General features: G+C 47.5%; 1 protein-coding gene across 1 annotated transcript in view; it reads left to right on the forward strand.

The window, feature by feature from the left end:
* LOC125464345 (BICD family-like cargo adapter 1) overlaps positions 1-16,125 on the forward strand; it is a 102,901-nt gene that overhangs the window by 9,511 nt on the left and 77,265 nt on the right. Inside the window, 1 exon segment of the mRNA XM_048556667.2 lies at positions 14,040-14,255. Within this exon segment, the coding sequence (XP_048412624.2) occupies positions 14,040-14,255 (216 nt within the window).

Raw genomic sequence — 16,125 nt, forward strand, 5'->3', positions numbered from 1 at the left:
CCCCCCCGCGCGCACAACCTCCCCCTCCCCCCCCGCGCGCACACCTCCCCCTCCCCCCCGCGCACACCTCCCCCTCCCCCCCCGCGCGCACACCTCCCCCTCCCCCCCCCGCGCGCACACCTCCCCCTCCCCCCCCCGCGCGCACTACCTCCCCCTCCCCCCCCGCGCGCACACCTCCCCCTCCCCCCCCCGCGCGCACACCCTCCCCCCTCCCCCCCCCCCGCGGCACAACCTCCCCCTCCCCCCCCGCGCGCACACCTCCCCCTCCCCCCCCGCGCGCACACCTCCCCCTCCCCCCCCGCGCGCACACCTCCCCCTCCCCCCCCGCGCGCACACCTCCCCCTCCCCCCCCGCGCGCACACCTCCCCCTCCCCCCCCGCGCGCACACCTCCCCCTCCCCCCCCGCGCGCACACCTCCCCCTCCCCCCCCGCGCGCACACCTCCCCCTCCCCCCCCGCGCGCACACCTCCCCCTCCCCCCCCCGCGCGCACACCTCCCCCTCCCCCCCCGCGCGCACACCTCCCCCTCCCCCCCCGCGCGCACACCTCCCCCTCCCCCCCCGCGCGCACACCTCCCCCTCCCCCCCCGCGCGCACACCTCCCCCTCCCCCCCCGCGCGCACACCTCCCCCTCCCCCCCCCGCGCGCACACCTCCCCCTCCCCCCCCGCGCGCACACCTCCCCCTCCCCCCCCGCGCGCAACACCTCCCCCTCCCCCCCCGCGCGCACACCTCCCCCTCCCCCCCCGCGCGCACACCTCCCCCTCCCCCCCCGCGCGCACACCTCCCCCTCCCCCCCCGCGCGCACACCTCCCCCTCCCCCCCCGCGCGCACACCTCCCCCTCCCCCCCCGCGCGCACACCTCCCCCTCCCCCCCCGCGCGCACACCTCCCCCCTCCCCCCCCGCGCGCACACCTCCCCCTCCCCCCCGCGCGCACACCTCCCCCCTCCCCCCCCGCGCGCACACCTCCCCCTCCCCCCCCGCGCGCACACCTCCCCCTCCCCCCCCGCGCGCACACCTCCCCCTCCCCCCCCGCGCGCACACCTCCCCCTCCCCCCCGCGCGCACACCTCCCCCTCCCCCCCCGCGCGCACACCTCCCCCTCCCCCCCCGCGCGCACACCTCCCCCTCCCCCCCCGCGCGCACACCTCCCCCTCCCCCCCCGCGCGCACACCTCCCCCTCCCCCCCCGCGCGCACACCTCCCCCTCCCCCCCCGCGCGCACACCTCCCCCTCCCCCCCCGCGCGCACACCTCCCCCTCCCCCCCCGCGCGCACACCTCCCCCTCCCCCCCCGCGCGCACACCTCCCCCTCCCCCCCGCGCGCACACCTCCCCCTCCCCCCCCGCGCGCACACCTCCCCCCTCCCCCCCCCGCGCGCACACCTCCCCCTCCCCCCCCGCGCGCACACCTCCCCCTCCCCCCCCGCGCGCACACCTCCCCCTCCCCCCCCGCGCGCACACCTCCCCCTCCCCCCCCGCGCGCACACCTCCCCCTCCCCCCCCGCGCGCACACCTCCCCCTCCCCCCCCGCGCGCACACCTCCCCCTCCCCCCCCGCGCGCACACCTCCCCCTCCCCCCCCCGCGCGCACACCTCCCCCTCCCCCCCCCGCGCGCACAACCTCCCCCTCCCCCCCCCGCGCGCACACCTCCCCCTCCCCCCCCGCGCGCACACCTCCCCCTCCCCCCCCGCGCGCACACCTCCCCCTCCCCCCCCGCGCGCACACCTCCCCCTCCCCCCCCGCGCGCACACCTCCCCCTCCCCCCCCGCGCGCACACCTCCCCCCTCCCCCCCCCGCGCGCACACCTCCCCCTCCCCCCCCGCGCGCACACCTCCCCCTCCCCCCCCGCGCGCACACCTCCCCCTCCCCCCCCGCGCGCACACCTCCCCCTCCCCCCCCGCGCGCACACCTCCCCCTCCCCCCCCGCGCGCACACCTCCCCCTCCCCCCCCGCGCGCACACCCTCCCCCTCCCCCCCCCGCGCGCACACCTCCCTCCCCCTCCCCCCCCGCGCGCACACCTCCCTCTCCCTCCCCCCCCCCGCACGCACACCTCTCCCTCCCCCCCCCCGCACGCACACCTCTCCCTCCCCCCCCCCCGCACGCACACCTCTCCCTCCCCCCCCCCGCACGCACACCTCCCCCTCCCCCCCCGCACGCACACCTCCCCCTCCCCCCCCCCGCACGCACACCTCCCCCTCCCCCCCCCGCACGCACACCTCCCCCCCCACCGCACGCACACCTCCCCCCCCCCCGCACGCACACCTCCCCCCCCCCCGCACGCACACCTCCCCCCCCCGCGCGCACACCTCCCTCTCCCTCCCCCCCCCCGCACGCACACCTCTCCCTCCCCCCCCCCCGCACGCACACCTCTCCCTCCCCCCCCCCCGCACGCACACCTCTCCCTCCCCCCCCCCGCACGCACACCTCCCCCTCCCCCCCCCGCACGCACACCTCCCCCTCCCCCCCCCCGCACGCACACCTCCCCCTCCCCCCCCCGCACGCACACCTCCCCCTCCCCCCGCACGCACACCTCCCCCCCCACCGCACGCACACCTCCCCCCCCCCCGCACGCACACCTCCCCCCCCCCCGCACGCACACCTCCCCCCCCCCCGCACGCACACCTCCCCCCCCCCGCACGCACACCTCCCCCCCCCGCACGCACACCTCCCCCCCCCCCGCACGCACACCTCCCCCCCCCCCGCACGCACACCTCCCCCCCCCCCCGCACGCACACCTCCCCCCCCCCCGCACGCACACCTCCCCCCCCCGCACGCACACCTCCCCCCCCCCCGCACGCACACCTCCCCCCCCCCGCACGCACACCTCCCCCCCCCCCCCCCGCACGCACACCTCCCCCCCCCCGCACGCACACCTCCCCCCCCCGCACGCACACCTCCCCCTCCCCCCCCGCACGCACACCTCCTTCCCCCCCCCCCGCACGCACACCTCCCCCCCCCCGCACGCACACCTCCCCCCCCCCGCACGCACACCTCCCCCACCCCCTCCGATCAGATGCCCCCATCAGACCGCCCCTTCACTCCCCCTGACAGACCCCTCTTTTACTACTCCCGTCAGCCCTCCCCCCTCACTCCCACACGAGATCCCCAACATGGCCCTCCTACCAAACCCTACCAATTAAATTACCTCAACTCACCATCCCCCCCCCCCCACCTGCTGCTTAATAAGGCTCGTCTTTCACCCCACAGCCTCTGTTTCCACATCTTGCTCTTTTCCCAACTCTCCTTCAACAAACTCCATATCAACCCATTTCCCCTGCACATCCCCACCCCCCAACTCTGCCTTTCAACCAAACCATCCTCAGCCAACCCTATCTTGGCCTCTGTTTCTCCTCAATGTTTTCTACTTGTATTTAGTTGAGCATTTAACAGCCTTGTAGTTCATTGTATTCCTGTCCAATTAGCATTGTTCCATCTGAGCCATGTTATGCTGTTGCTGTTCATCCAAGCTGACCCTTTTCTATCGCACTTCGCCATGATGTTCCCCATTTTGTAACTTTTGTACCCTATTCATGGCGATTATGCCATCCTGTTCCAATACACAACATCACTGTCCATCCTCTCTGCTACAGTTACAACACTCCTGATGATCTAATGTTGTTCGATTCTTCCTAGACCTTACTGTACGCATCCAGATTGGAAATTGAAAAATGCTGCCAGTTAAGAACACTCAAATCTGGACATATTGTAATATCACTGATTTATATCACCACTGACATTGAATGTTCTGGAAGGTGAATACTTTGGTGCCACACTTTAGTAGTAGCTAATTTGTTTTAATTTGCAGCTCACAAACTTAATGCAACAGCCTTGTTAGATGTCTTGCACCTTTGGGCATGGGATCGATTTTTAGGCTCAATCTGTTTTGGAACAGTGAATTGATTAATGACTTGTGACCTTTTTAAACTGGAACTTAGTGTTTTAGACGTGGTTGGACTGCTGATAATTCTAATGCCGATCTGTAACTTTAGGACACTTTACTGCTGGACGTGTGGGAAGAGCAGTTTCTCTTCTGAATCACTTTATGGTGGCTGTGACGATATGGTTAAACTGCTGTGTGAATATTGTCTATTCAGAGGCCAGTAAATTGCTCTAATTTGCATCAAATAAGCAAAAAAGAATGTGTCTCATGATCTCTACAAATGTGTTCAGTACGCAACTCCTGTCAAACATATCTCTTTCTGTTGTTGAGCATACAATTTTGCTGATGAGATACTTAGACTTTGATGTGTGATAGAATAGAGTCATTGTTGCTTTGAGAGAGAAAACTCAAGAATTTACCATGAAATGAAAATGGACATCTTTTTTTTCATGCCCCTCCCAAGTCTCCAAATCCTCACTATGGTACTTGTCTGTTTAATTTTAAGCAAGTCCTCCTTCCTGAAATTAAAGCAGATCAGACGCATACAAAAGGATGCACAGAATATATTCCTGTTTGTGACCAAATTTGACAACTTGTTTTTTCTAAAACATACATGGTACACAATGTTACCACAAAGAACAGGGCAAAAGAAAAGCAGAGAGGTCGGGAGACGTAGGCAGCTTATTGGAAATAGTGGAAAGTATAGAGGATGGCGATGTGGAGAGATGTAGAGAATGTATTCCAAACGAGAGTGTGCAGGTACTGATGATGACATTAGCCTCCAACATGAGGTAATGTTAGTAGGAGGAAAAACTTGGCATGCTGATTTATAAGATTTGAGAACTTTGGCATTAAACAGTTTTACGATTCTGCGCTGCTAGGTGGATCTTGAAGTGCAAATGAGGAAGATTGATGTGATCGTGGTAAGCGTACAGAGTTATCGAAGGAATGCTGAGACGTGTGTCAAGTTTGTTTCCATGATGGAAAGAAATTTGGTTCATCTTGTTCTTAATGCTGGATTAGAAATGAAGACCCTGGCAACAGTCTTGGCATCTGTAAGGAATGGTATAAGACTGAAGCACGTGAAGCACAAATGAAATTTTAAACTAAATTCTATGGGTGAAGTCGCTTATGGGTAACATATGATGGGGAGGGAGAGAAATACAGATGTGGCTTTCAAGGAGAATACCAAAACAAGTTCAAATCTGATATAGATTTTATTTAGTGCTTTAAGCAAGTTTAGCTACTTTTCTGAACATTATTGCAAATATTTGCTTCCACAAATGTCTTGTCCGCCTTTTATTGTTAGCCGAGGGTTGATGAGTCTTAATTTAAATGACTATGTATTTTTCTTCTATCATAGTATTAAAAGAATAGCTAGGAGACCTATTGCTGCTGACCTACTTCAGTGTTGAACCCTGCACGACCAGAGTACAACTTCTCTACAGCCACAGAGTAGAGGAGAAAGAGGAGCCCAGTTATACTGGATTAATGTCCCTTTCCATTTTATATATATATTTATAGATGTTTCCACAAAGGGAGGTGGGGATATTATTGATGAGAATAGATGGAAGCATTCCAATGCTAAGGGGAATGTCATTTTCATCTCATTAGGAGGCGCATTTTCCTGAGGCAGTGCTCAGAATAGGCACAAATGCAACATTGGAGTCCAAGCTGTGCACAACCTAAGGGTCAAGATTCTCAGAACAATCTCCTTCCATCCCCTCTTTCCACAAGGATGATTGGGACTGGAGAACATTTCACTGCTGCTTTTTGGGTAGATATATCTGAAGGTGGTGGTAATTACCATTGTAGCTGGCCTCAGCTAAGTGTTCCTCCGGCAGGTTAGCTATATCTTCTAAACTAAGAATGTTCCTATGCTAGGGAATGTCAGGCCTTCAGCTTGCAAATTCAAACAAGCTGATGTCTTATCTGGTGTACGTTTTGCTTGACTTGTGTTGAGTAGGAGCAAGATTGCTTGAAGATTCCTTGCCTCTTGACATGCTTTTTGGCATTCCATTCCAATCGGGTGTATCCAAGACTAGATCACCAAGTGACAAATGGGCAGTGAATTTTCCCAACACACTTATTTCCTCATTAAGCACCAAACATGGAGCCTAGCAGAATTCAAATGTTTAGCTCTTAAAGCCTAAAGTTGAGATATGGTTCTTTGAGGTCCAGCCTCCAACCTCACAAGCCAAGAAGGCTTTGTAGAGCAAGGAGACAAAATGCTGAGAAAATTAATCAACTTGCTTCTTTAACATAGCATACTGAACATTTTCAGTGTCCATATGTAAAACAAGTTGGATAAACAATAGTATTTGCATAGATACCGTGACAAGGCAGTGAGTTTTTCAAGAAATGTTGTTCTTTTCCAGAGAGCCACAATTCAAATTTTGCAAATAATACTGCTTTTACAGACCTGGTTTACTTAACATTCAAAGGAGCAGAGATTTGAGGGTTGAATTGCTGAGGATTAAAGGAGATGACACAAACATTGGAGGCTGTTACACTGGCCAGTTGGACTGTCAGAATATGGAAGAAATAGTCCATGTAAATATTTATGAAATGTTGTCTGAACCTGCTGAACAAAATATCTGTGGAGGACAGCACAGACAGCCGCGTACAATGGAGTACTGTTCACATTGAACTCTGTAAGAACGTGAACATACAGTTCATACTACACACAATGTACTGAGAGAAATGTTGCTTAATATGCACATTTTCAGACTGAAGTGTGCTGCATGTACTGTTCATTTGGCATCTATTTGGCTGAGTTGTGGAATAAGATCATAGGAAGGATATTTAAATGATGTTCTTGTTTAATTTCCATTGTTGAGCATGGAAAAGAGGAAGCAAAGGTTTTCATTTCCTCCATATTTTTCCTCCAAGCTCTACAAAACCTTCTCTGCTTGTGACGATGGAGACTGGATATTATAGATCCCTTTGGTCTATAACTATGGAGAAAGTGTTACAGGAAAAGGAAAATAAATCCTCTCAAACAAAACTTTCGGAGGACCTTCTTTCTTTTTAATTCTTCCATGGTAGGAGAGTTTAACTGGCATTTGTTGCTCAGCTGTATTGAGAACTATTGAGAAGGTGGTAAAGAACAGCAATAGGACATCTTGTGTAGGGCAGACCTATAATGCTGTTGGGAAGAGAGCGCCAGGAGTTTGATCCAAAAGCAGTGAAGGAATGTTGTTCTAGTTACAAGTCAGAATGGAGTGTGGCTTGGAGGGGAATTTGAAAGCGATGCTGTTCCCAACTGTCTGCTGCCCTTGCCTGTCTAGATGGTGGAGGTCATGGATTTGAAAGGTGTTGTCTAAGGAGCCTTGCTACAGTGCATGTTATAGGTGGTACACACTGCTGACAGTGAAGAAAACGATTGTTAAAGGTGGAAGCTGAGTAGCCACTTGTGGGCAGCTTATCGAGTGTTTTTGGAGCTGCACTCATTCAGACAAATGGTACCTTTTCCATCACATTGCTGGCTTGTGCCCTGTAGATGTAAGTCAAGTTTTAGGTCAGCAATAGGAGAATTATTCCCTGCAAAATTTCTAGTCTCTAACCGGTTCTTGTAGCCAACGTACTCTTTATGAATTGTTCAGTTCAGTTTCTGGTCAATGGGAGAATCCAAGATTGTTTTGTTGGAGCTGACAATTACTAGGAACTTTTGTGGTGCGATTAAATTAGAAGATTAATACCCTGAGTTGAGTGTGGCAAACCATTTATACATATTTGAGCTCCCACAATTCAATGACCAGATCATTTGTCTTGGTGATGGTGGGTGAAAGATAAATTTTCACCAGTTTCCTGGAAGTTCCCTCTTGCATTTCCTGAACAGAGCTATGGAAACCTTTGCCCCCATTTGAGATAGAAAGTGCAACCTCAGTCCAGTGTGTCATTTTAAAAAATACACCACCAATACTCTAGTACACTGTGTACTTTGCTGGATTCTAGATGAATTATTTGATTTTGTGAAAATGGGGTTTGAACCCACAACCTACTGAAAATGCTACCGTAGAGCTATTGAAGGCTGGAGATGGGAGAAAAGACCATTCTTCATATAATGTTCTCGGTCTATCAAGTCCTTACATAATTTTATTTTAAGGGCGCAGATTCATGGTACACTACTGTACAAATTGCTTTTGAATGTCTAAAAGCCATCTTTAGGGCCTTGATATGCTACACATCTGTATTTTCAGCAGAATCTCAGGGCCCCTGCTGTGCAAAGATACATTTCATCTTGATAGTTTGAATCCTCAATCCCGCAGTTATCTAAACTTTACCGGAAATGCATTGCATGTATTTATGTAAGCAAAAGTAACAAAACAAATCAAAGTTCTTTGTACTGACAGTATCTTTCCATTAATTCAATCAACATTAAAAATGTTGAGATGAGCCTTCCTTACTGTTCTTCAGATGTTACAGTTTCACTGTGTGAAACATTTTGGTTTTTTTTTTGTTTGAAAACAGTTTAATCAGAAACAAATGTATGGTAGGTTTCTCAAGAAATGGAAAAGATCTTCATTTGGTCTGGGCCTACTCAAACAAGGTTTTGCAACAAAGTTTTCCAAAATGGCAAATAATTTTCTGTCTATCTTGTGGAACAAGGTAGGGTTTGTATATTTGACTGCCGTCAGAAAATTCAGAAATATGATTTATTCCCTTTGTTAGAAACTTACAACTACCCAATTAACTGAAAGGAATTTGAATGATTCATCAGATTGTATCCCTTTTGATTGGAGCAGCATGTCAAGTAGTTTGAACTGACTGGCATTCCTGGCAGTAGAAAACTGACAAGAGTTTAAAGTCTTGTCTATTGGTGGCTATTGCAGGATAATGTGGATAGTTCATATTTACATTCTACTGGATCATAGTTACAGGAGAATATCAAAGAAGAAGGGCAACACACGTTTTTGTTTTACATAATATAATTGCTCCTCATCACTACTGCATCTATTATCTTGCGTCCTGCCTACTTCATCTGAGAGAAAGCAGCAGCATACCATAGTAACTGGAAGTTGTGAGGTTCATTCGCATTCTTAGGAAAATAAATTATTCTAAGCGTACCCTGATGATTAAATTGTTTCTAAGATTGGATGTATCTCTTTGGTCAAGGTTGCTGGGCACTGTTCTGTCCTATGTTATTGCTGCAAGACCTTGTAAGTATAAATTGTGTTGATAATCCTGTTTTGTGGTGGATTGCATGGTGAGGATTGTTATGGCACAACTTCCCACATACTGGCAGCATGCTATGCAGTGACATATTGTGGAGATGGTTAGGATTCATGCACGAGCAGAATGCTGTGAGAGTCACACAGAGAGTAGCGAGGGTTGACTTTGCTGTGTAATGTCTGTGAAATTCAAGAATTTTCGTTCCATTATTCAATGCCACAACCTTTTCTTAGGCCCTCAATAAACATTCACCCACCTACGCCAAGAAACAATGAATAAATTACCAAGTCACTGACAATGATACGGGGAATGACGTATTGCTGCTGAAAATGATTAGACTAATCTATCATCGGATGGTGAACTAACGCACGTGTTTAGACACAAATATTTTTATAATTTCTATTATTAATTTTCCTTTGCTATCATTACTCCTTTGAGCTTTTCTTTCTTGCTCTTCCTAAGCTCTATATATAGAGTTTTCCACATTCTGTCCCCTGCATCCTGATGTATTCAAATTAACATCGTCTTTGGCTCATATGTTGTTTCTGGAATATGGAAGCAATAGAAATGTTGATCCTATCTACATTCTATCATATTTAGGCTTTGAAAGTCTAATCTTGAGATAATCACGTTGCCATTGTTTTGTTCACGCTATTGTTCATGTTTTGAGCATTTGTGGATCCAATATCGTGTGGTTCCAGCCATTTATTTTCCAGACATTCAAGTTTTCTCAAACAAAACTTCAATATATATTAAATCTTCAATTTTACAGTTTATTGATTTTATTTACAGAGCTGTTTTAAGTTTTCCACAAACCTGACCTTTTTGTATTTCTGCCATTTCAGTTTGTGACCTCTGTCCTGATTAAAACTTCAACTCTTTTAAGATCGATTATTTGTCTTGTGTAGTTAACAGATAACTTAACTTAATCTGACTAATTTAGTTCAGACTGCAGTGACACAATCGTCTTTGGACTAACAAACAAGTACCACCCTTTCTCCACAGCACTAATTTCAGTAGAACGAGCCGAATTAAAAAGTGATGTCAGTCGCTCAGCCTATGTCTATGATCCCTCGCATTTGTAGCTGTGTTGCAACCCATACAATATCAACCCAATTTAGCTTACAAGTTGTTGAAGTGAAATCTTTATTACCCGAAATGCAAGTTTTATTTTTGCTGTCTTTGCTGTTGTAGCAGTCTTTTAATGTGGCCAACTCTGGCATTAGGGATTGGAAGTGACATAGAATGGAACAGGGTCTTCGGCCCACCATGTCTGTGCAAACCATGATTTTCTTCTAAACAAATCCCATTTTCTTGCACATCCCAGTTATAAAAAACAAATGGGAGTGCAGATTTGTATTGAAGATGTGACAGGGAACTGGGAGAAATTTCAACTCTCAATGATCAAGGAAACAAAGCTACTTCTAAACTCTGGTATAGGTGAACAAGTGATACAGCTATTCAGATACTGAATGAGTAAATGTTTTACTGCTGAACAGGAAAAGATATTGTTTGCAACCACATCGGATAATCTCTGCCTAACTAAAAGAATAGGAATACTGTGTGCTCACAGTGAGTTACCCCTTACAAAATAGACAGAAATCTTGCTTACTCTGCATTTGTATTCTGGGTATGAAATCGGTTTAGGTCATTTTTGAGATGTGTTCAGAAATTTCCTTTTTTGTTTTCTTGATAATCTTTATTTCACCATTTTGATTAATTTCAAGTACAGTTCTGTTACCTTTAATATTAGTCACAAGTGGAGAAAGCAAGTCAGATAGAAAAGCGTTTATTCCATTGTGAATTTATCCAATCATTGGGCACCTTTTTAGAAAGTAACAACAGGTCTCCCATTGATGTGATAACCTGTTATTGAACTAGCAAGTGAGTTCAATTTGCAGTTGTATCCAACATTACTGTTCAGCTATATATTAAGGGTTATGACCTCCTCTTTAGGCAGGTGCTAAGAAAGGGTATTTGCACAATTTCATAAAGGTTTATGTAATAAGTAGAGCTGCAGGGTACATAATGTCATGGCTGTAAGCGCTTGTCCTCATTCCCTGTCTGACTGCTGTAGTAGAAATTCCCAATATGGGAATTTAGGTAATCAAGGTAATGAATTTTAGTTTTTTTTTTCAAAAATGGAAGGGATTTGCTCACTCGATATAATTCATTTTTGCAACTCACTCATGGTTTAAGTGTTTTTTGGTCTGTTCGAAAACGAGATCACAGGATGTGTGAAACAAAAAGGGGAGGAGAGAGAGAGAGAAAGAGACTGGTATGATTTTGGGATATTGACAGAAATTCTCTGCAATGTGTGGGTGTCATGTTGTGAGGTGCTCCTGGGCGTGTTTGATTTTTACATTCTCCTATAGTTTGCCACATATTTGTGTCTTCTGCTTCTAAGCCCTTGAACAATTTTGCCTGAAAAATGGTGTGTTTAGTGCTTGAAGATTCAACAGTATATGGTAATTTTCAAACAATTCTTTTCACTTTACCATGTGTAAACTGAAGTATATGCTGTGGTGAAGAAGCAATCTTTTGCAGCATACATTCAAAATCTAGATTGAGCAGAGACCTGTGCTATTAGTGACTGTTGTGAACCAACAGAAATTGTTCACAAAGGTCCGTGAATTCTCCACTTCAGCTACATCCAGTTAGCGATCCTATTATATGTCTGGGAGCCTCTTCTGTATTCCCTCTGAAAAATTTGCACCACGATTTCTTCTTCGAGCCCAAGAAAAATTACTTGTCAGTGCTTTCAACTTTTAATGCTGTCCTTCTTCACTCACTTTACTGCCCTCCTTTAATTCTATTCACAGAAATTCTCCATACACTCAATGGCCTTAACACCACCTAGCATTCTATGAGCAGTAAAGCTGTTTCTGACCATTTCCCAGTCATTTGTCAAGCTCTCTGTCTGCCCATACTTGCCTTAAATTCCCACTACTACTGTAAACTCCCTACTTTCTTTTCACTTTTCTTTATTAATTAGCGTACCACCATTACTGTTAACCTCAAAAAATGCAATGATTCATGTCTTCAGTGCTCAAAGTTGGTACAGAAGTCATTCACCATCTCCAATCTCAACCCATTGCACTGGTTTAAACCCATCCTTAATCCTTCAAGCCCAAGAGTCACAGCATCCAGAACACATGAGGCAAACTGACCCTGGTCGACGAGTAAATGAAATTAATCTCCAACAAATATCTCAAATTTTTCCCTCTTTGTAGGCAAATTCTCCAATTGCAGGACCATCTTGTGTGTTAACTTAAAGAAAAGTGCTCCTCTTTTCCTGTGGAAAATCAGCCTACCTTCTCTGAGCACTGATTACAATAAAACCATTTCGGACCACTCTCAGGGGCTCCCTTACTATTTGGATCTGTCTCTCTCAACCATGTGAGCTTCAGCATCTGCTTCTGGGGAAAGTAACAGTTCTTTTTACACATCTCAAACTCCCTACCAACTGTTTAAAACTCCAGTTAGCTCTTAATTGTCTCTTTGTCTGTCACAGTACCTCTGCCAATGTTAAGCTGCACAATTCATTTATAATCGCGATTGCTAAATCCTAGCTGCCTACAATGGCCCATATGCTGCTCAATCACCCCTTCAACTCCACTTCTGAAACTCTAGTTTCCATCTCTCACCCTGGCCACCCTGTTTAGGTCCTCGTCTCTCCTCCCTAAATGCAAGGGAATCCAATTGAATGGATGTAGCAGACAACTGATTTAGCCATTTATGCCATGTCTGGCTGGACCATACAAAGCACTATTTGGTCCTGCTGTTGAAGGCCAGAATTGCAAAGTTGACCCTGTCTTTTCTTCTCTGTGAGTTGTTATCTCAAACCTCTCCTCACCTCCTTCGCACTGAAATAGAACATTAGCTAATAGATTTCTTCCTCACTAGGACTAAGATTGTTTGAAGAGCTGTTTCAGCTTTTACCCTCCCTTCCCACAGCCCACCAGCCAAACCTCCTCTACACCACCACCACCTTGGACCTGAATCTTCATCTTTAGTTTATCTACTACCTCCCTGTGTGCCCTCTGAGTTTACCTTCTTTATAACCTCCTTCTTGTTGCTTTGATCCTTTTCTTACTAAGTCACTAATTGTCCATCTTCCCTCTTGGCTCTCATGTTGGTTGGTCATAATAACAGTTCTCTTTTCTGCTCCTTCCACTTTCAAACTGCCATGATCCCAATCTCAAAACACATTTCTCTCTTCCTATGAAGTATCACTCCATCTACGAATTTTCTTTCCTCCCAAAAGTTCTTAAATGTGTTACTGACAGTCAAACCTACATGCTTCATTCCCACAGCACTATTACTGAATAACTGCAATCAGAATTCTGTCCCGATATAATACAGAATGTCTATTAGCAAAATCACATGATACCTAACGTGACAGTGACTTATCAAAGTATTCCTCCTCACCCTTCTCAACTTGCCTCAACTTTTGATACAGTTGATTGTATTTATACATTAAAGACACTGGTTAAATTCAAGTCATTATTGAATTGGCTATTGTAAGACCTTCAAATGTCTGCATATACTACTGAAGGATACATTCAGCTGATTAGTAAAGGAAGATTGACAGCTTCTGAAAGACACAGCCAAGTTAATTGCTGCTTTAAGTAGTTGCCAACAACCTTCAAAACTAGTGCTTCAACCTGTGGACCAAACCAAACTAACTGATTCAACAAAGTCTCCAATCAATATTTGAGGGTAGCTTGTACCAAAACAGAAATAATGAAACAGTTTATTTTGATCATGGAGTAATATACCCAAACCAGAACCAAGTTGCTGTTTTTTGCTAATCTGAATTTTGAGTAGTACCGTAGACTTTAGTGACAAGTTGCACCTGGTATATAGTTTTCTAGTTTTAGTGTTCCTACATTTGTTTTCTATAAATTCCTCAATTTTTTTTCTTTAAAGAAAGTTCATGTTTTTCTTATCTCAGAAGTAATATGGTTTCCTATTTCCCATCAGCATCTGGAACAAGAGAAGCACGAATTGCGAAGACGATTCGAGAACCGTGAGGGGGAGTGGGAAGGCCGTGTTGCTGAGCTGGAGAGCGATCTGAAACAGCTCCAGGATGAATTGGAAAGACATCAAGTCCAGTTACGTGAGGCAAACAAGGAGAAAGTGAGAGCCTTGAGGGAACTCTCTGAACAGAACCAACGCCTCTTGGAACAACTCACCAGGGTAGGTTGTGTCTTGTGATTGATTAAAGCAGATGTGCAAGCTCCTCCATTAATATCTGACAAAGGGGTTAAATTTCCTTCATTACAAATGCAATGTTCTGTTAAGATTTTGCGGATTTGTGCTGACTGGAAAAGATGCATACCACTGACCGTATTTGAGAATGCATTTATTGACTGAGTGTCAAGCAGGACAGTTCTTGGCAAGGTGCAGTGGTATACCTGGAATTATGGAGGTTGAAAGCTGGGGATGGGGCCCTGTCACTGAGGTATGTGTTGGTGCATCAGCAAACTTTGAATTTACATTGGCAAGGGACTTGCTAGTGAAATAGTGATTATGAAGGAAATAAATTGAGGTTGTAGAACCATGTGCTAATATCAGCTTTGTACAAGGCATTTCAATCTGGAGAAAGTGGCTTTTAGTGTTGCGTATAATATTTAATTTGGAAGGGATTAAGAAGATTTGGATTCTACGCAGATGGACTGTTGTACTTGCTGTTACCATGGAAGCAGGACTACTCAATTAATTTGCAGAGTACAAAATGGCTGAGTCATTGAATGTACAGACATGTTATCAGTGATCACTGGTTTCTGCTGCTCTCTGTAAATGGCAAATAGGCTTGCATGAAAGCAAAACTGACATTGAAGGGGCTGGGTTACTGCTGTAACTGTAGCAAAATCAGATGGTGTTTATTTCATGCTTGGTGTAACTCAATTTCCAATATGCACCAACTCCCTCTGGTCTGTAACCATGGGTTGTGCAAAATGGATGTACTAAGGTAGAGACACAGTGATGTGCATTTGACTGAAAGAAGCAGTGTGCCTTGATTTAAGAATGGATCTGAAACAAAATCTGTGAATTGTGTGAAATCTGTCATTGATACAGTAATTATTGGAAGCCTGTGTCTGAAAGACAGGCTAATGTTTTTGATATGAACCTTAATTTGTTGAATCCCTGTGACTAATCACTATTGGCATGTATTCTTTGTGCTTTAATTTACTGCTCAATACAATCCAATTCTTGTAGTCTTACTATTTTGGTCCCTCTTTTCTTACCCTATTGTGACAGAACTGAGATTAGAAGCTCAACTGGAGAGGATTGTAGGCTGTATGCTTGTTACTCCATTATATGGTGCAGCACATGAATAATACAAATATCAGATTTTTTTTTCAAATTTATTGCTGGCTGCGAATCCATTGTGTCAGAGATTAATTAATGCAGAGCAGTCTTTAAAATTTCTCATGACTGAAATTCTTGAAGGGATCCACAGCATCTGAGCCCTGCCCTCCTCCCGTATTGTTTTTCTTATGGATCTTCAATACCTTTTACTCTAATCAACATGGTTATTTCTCGTTAGTCACCTTGTCATTGCTGTGATCTGTCAGTACTGCCTGTCCTGTATCAATGAGGAAAGCCGTAGCTGCTGATAGACATGGTTAGCATTCAGTCTGGCCCTCACAATGGCAGGGGAATTTAACATTGCGTGTTACATCTGTTATTGTAGGACTCGATCAAATCAAGGATCGTAAAGAGCTGTCAACGCATACGAGGCCGAGATGGTGAGAGAGAGGTTGACGATTATAAACATCACTTTGATAACTGTGCTATATTTAGCCTGATGCAGAAAAAGAGATTTGGTTCATTCCAAATTCAGGTCAGCAGTGAAAGCTGGCTAAATTTCTCCAGTTTTCTCACAGCACAGTACACCTGGAAATTGAGCCCTGAAAGCTCACTGTTGCCTTATTATTTGCTGTTATTATGTGACTTTTATTATTTTGGTTCCACTTGACTCTCGTATGATCTCTGTTTTTAAGCGATCTGGGTTTAATAGATGCCGCAAACAGCCTGAAAAGCACTGAGTGCAAACAGAAGT

This window comes from Stegostoma tigrinum, chromosome 26 (assembly GCF_030684315.1).
Source record: "Stegostoma tigrinum isolate sSteTig4 chromosome 26, sSteTig4.hap1, whole genome shotgun sequence".
Lineage (NCBI taxonomy): Eukaryota > Metazoa > Chordata > Chondrichthyes > Orectolobiformes > Stegostomatidae > Stegostoma > Stegostoma tigrinum.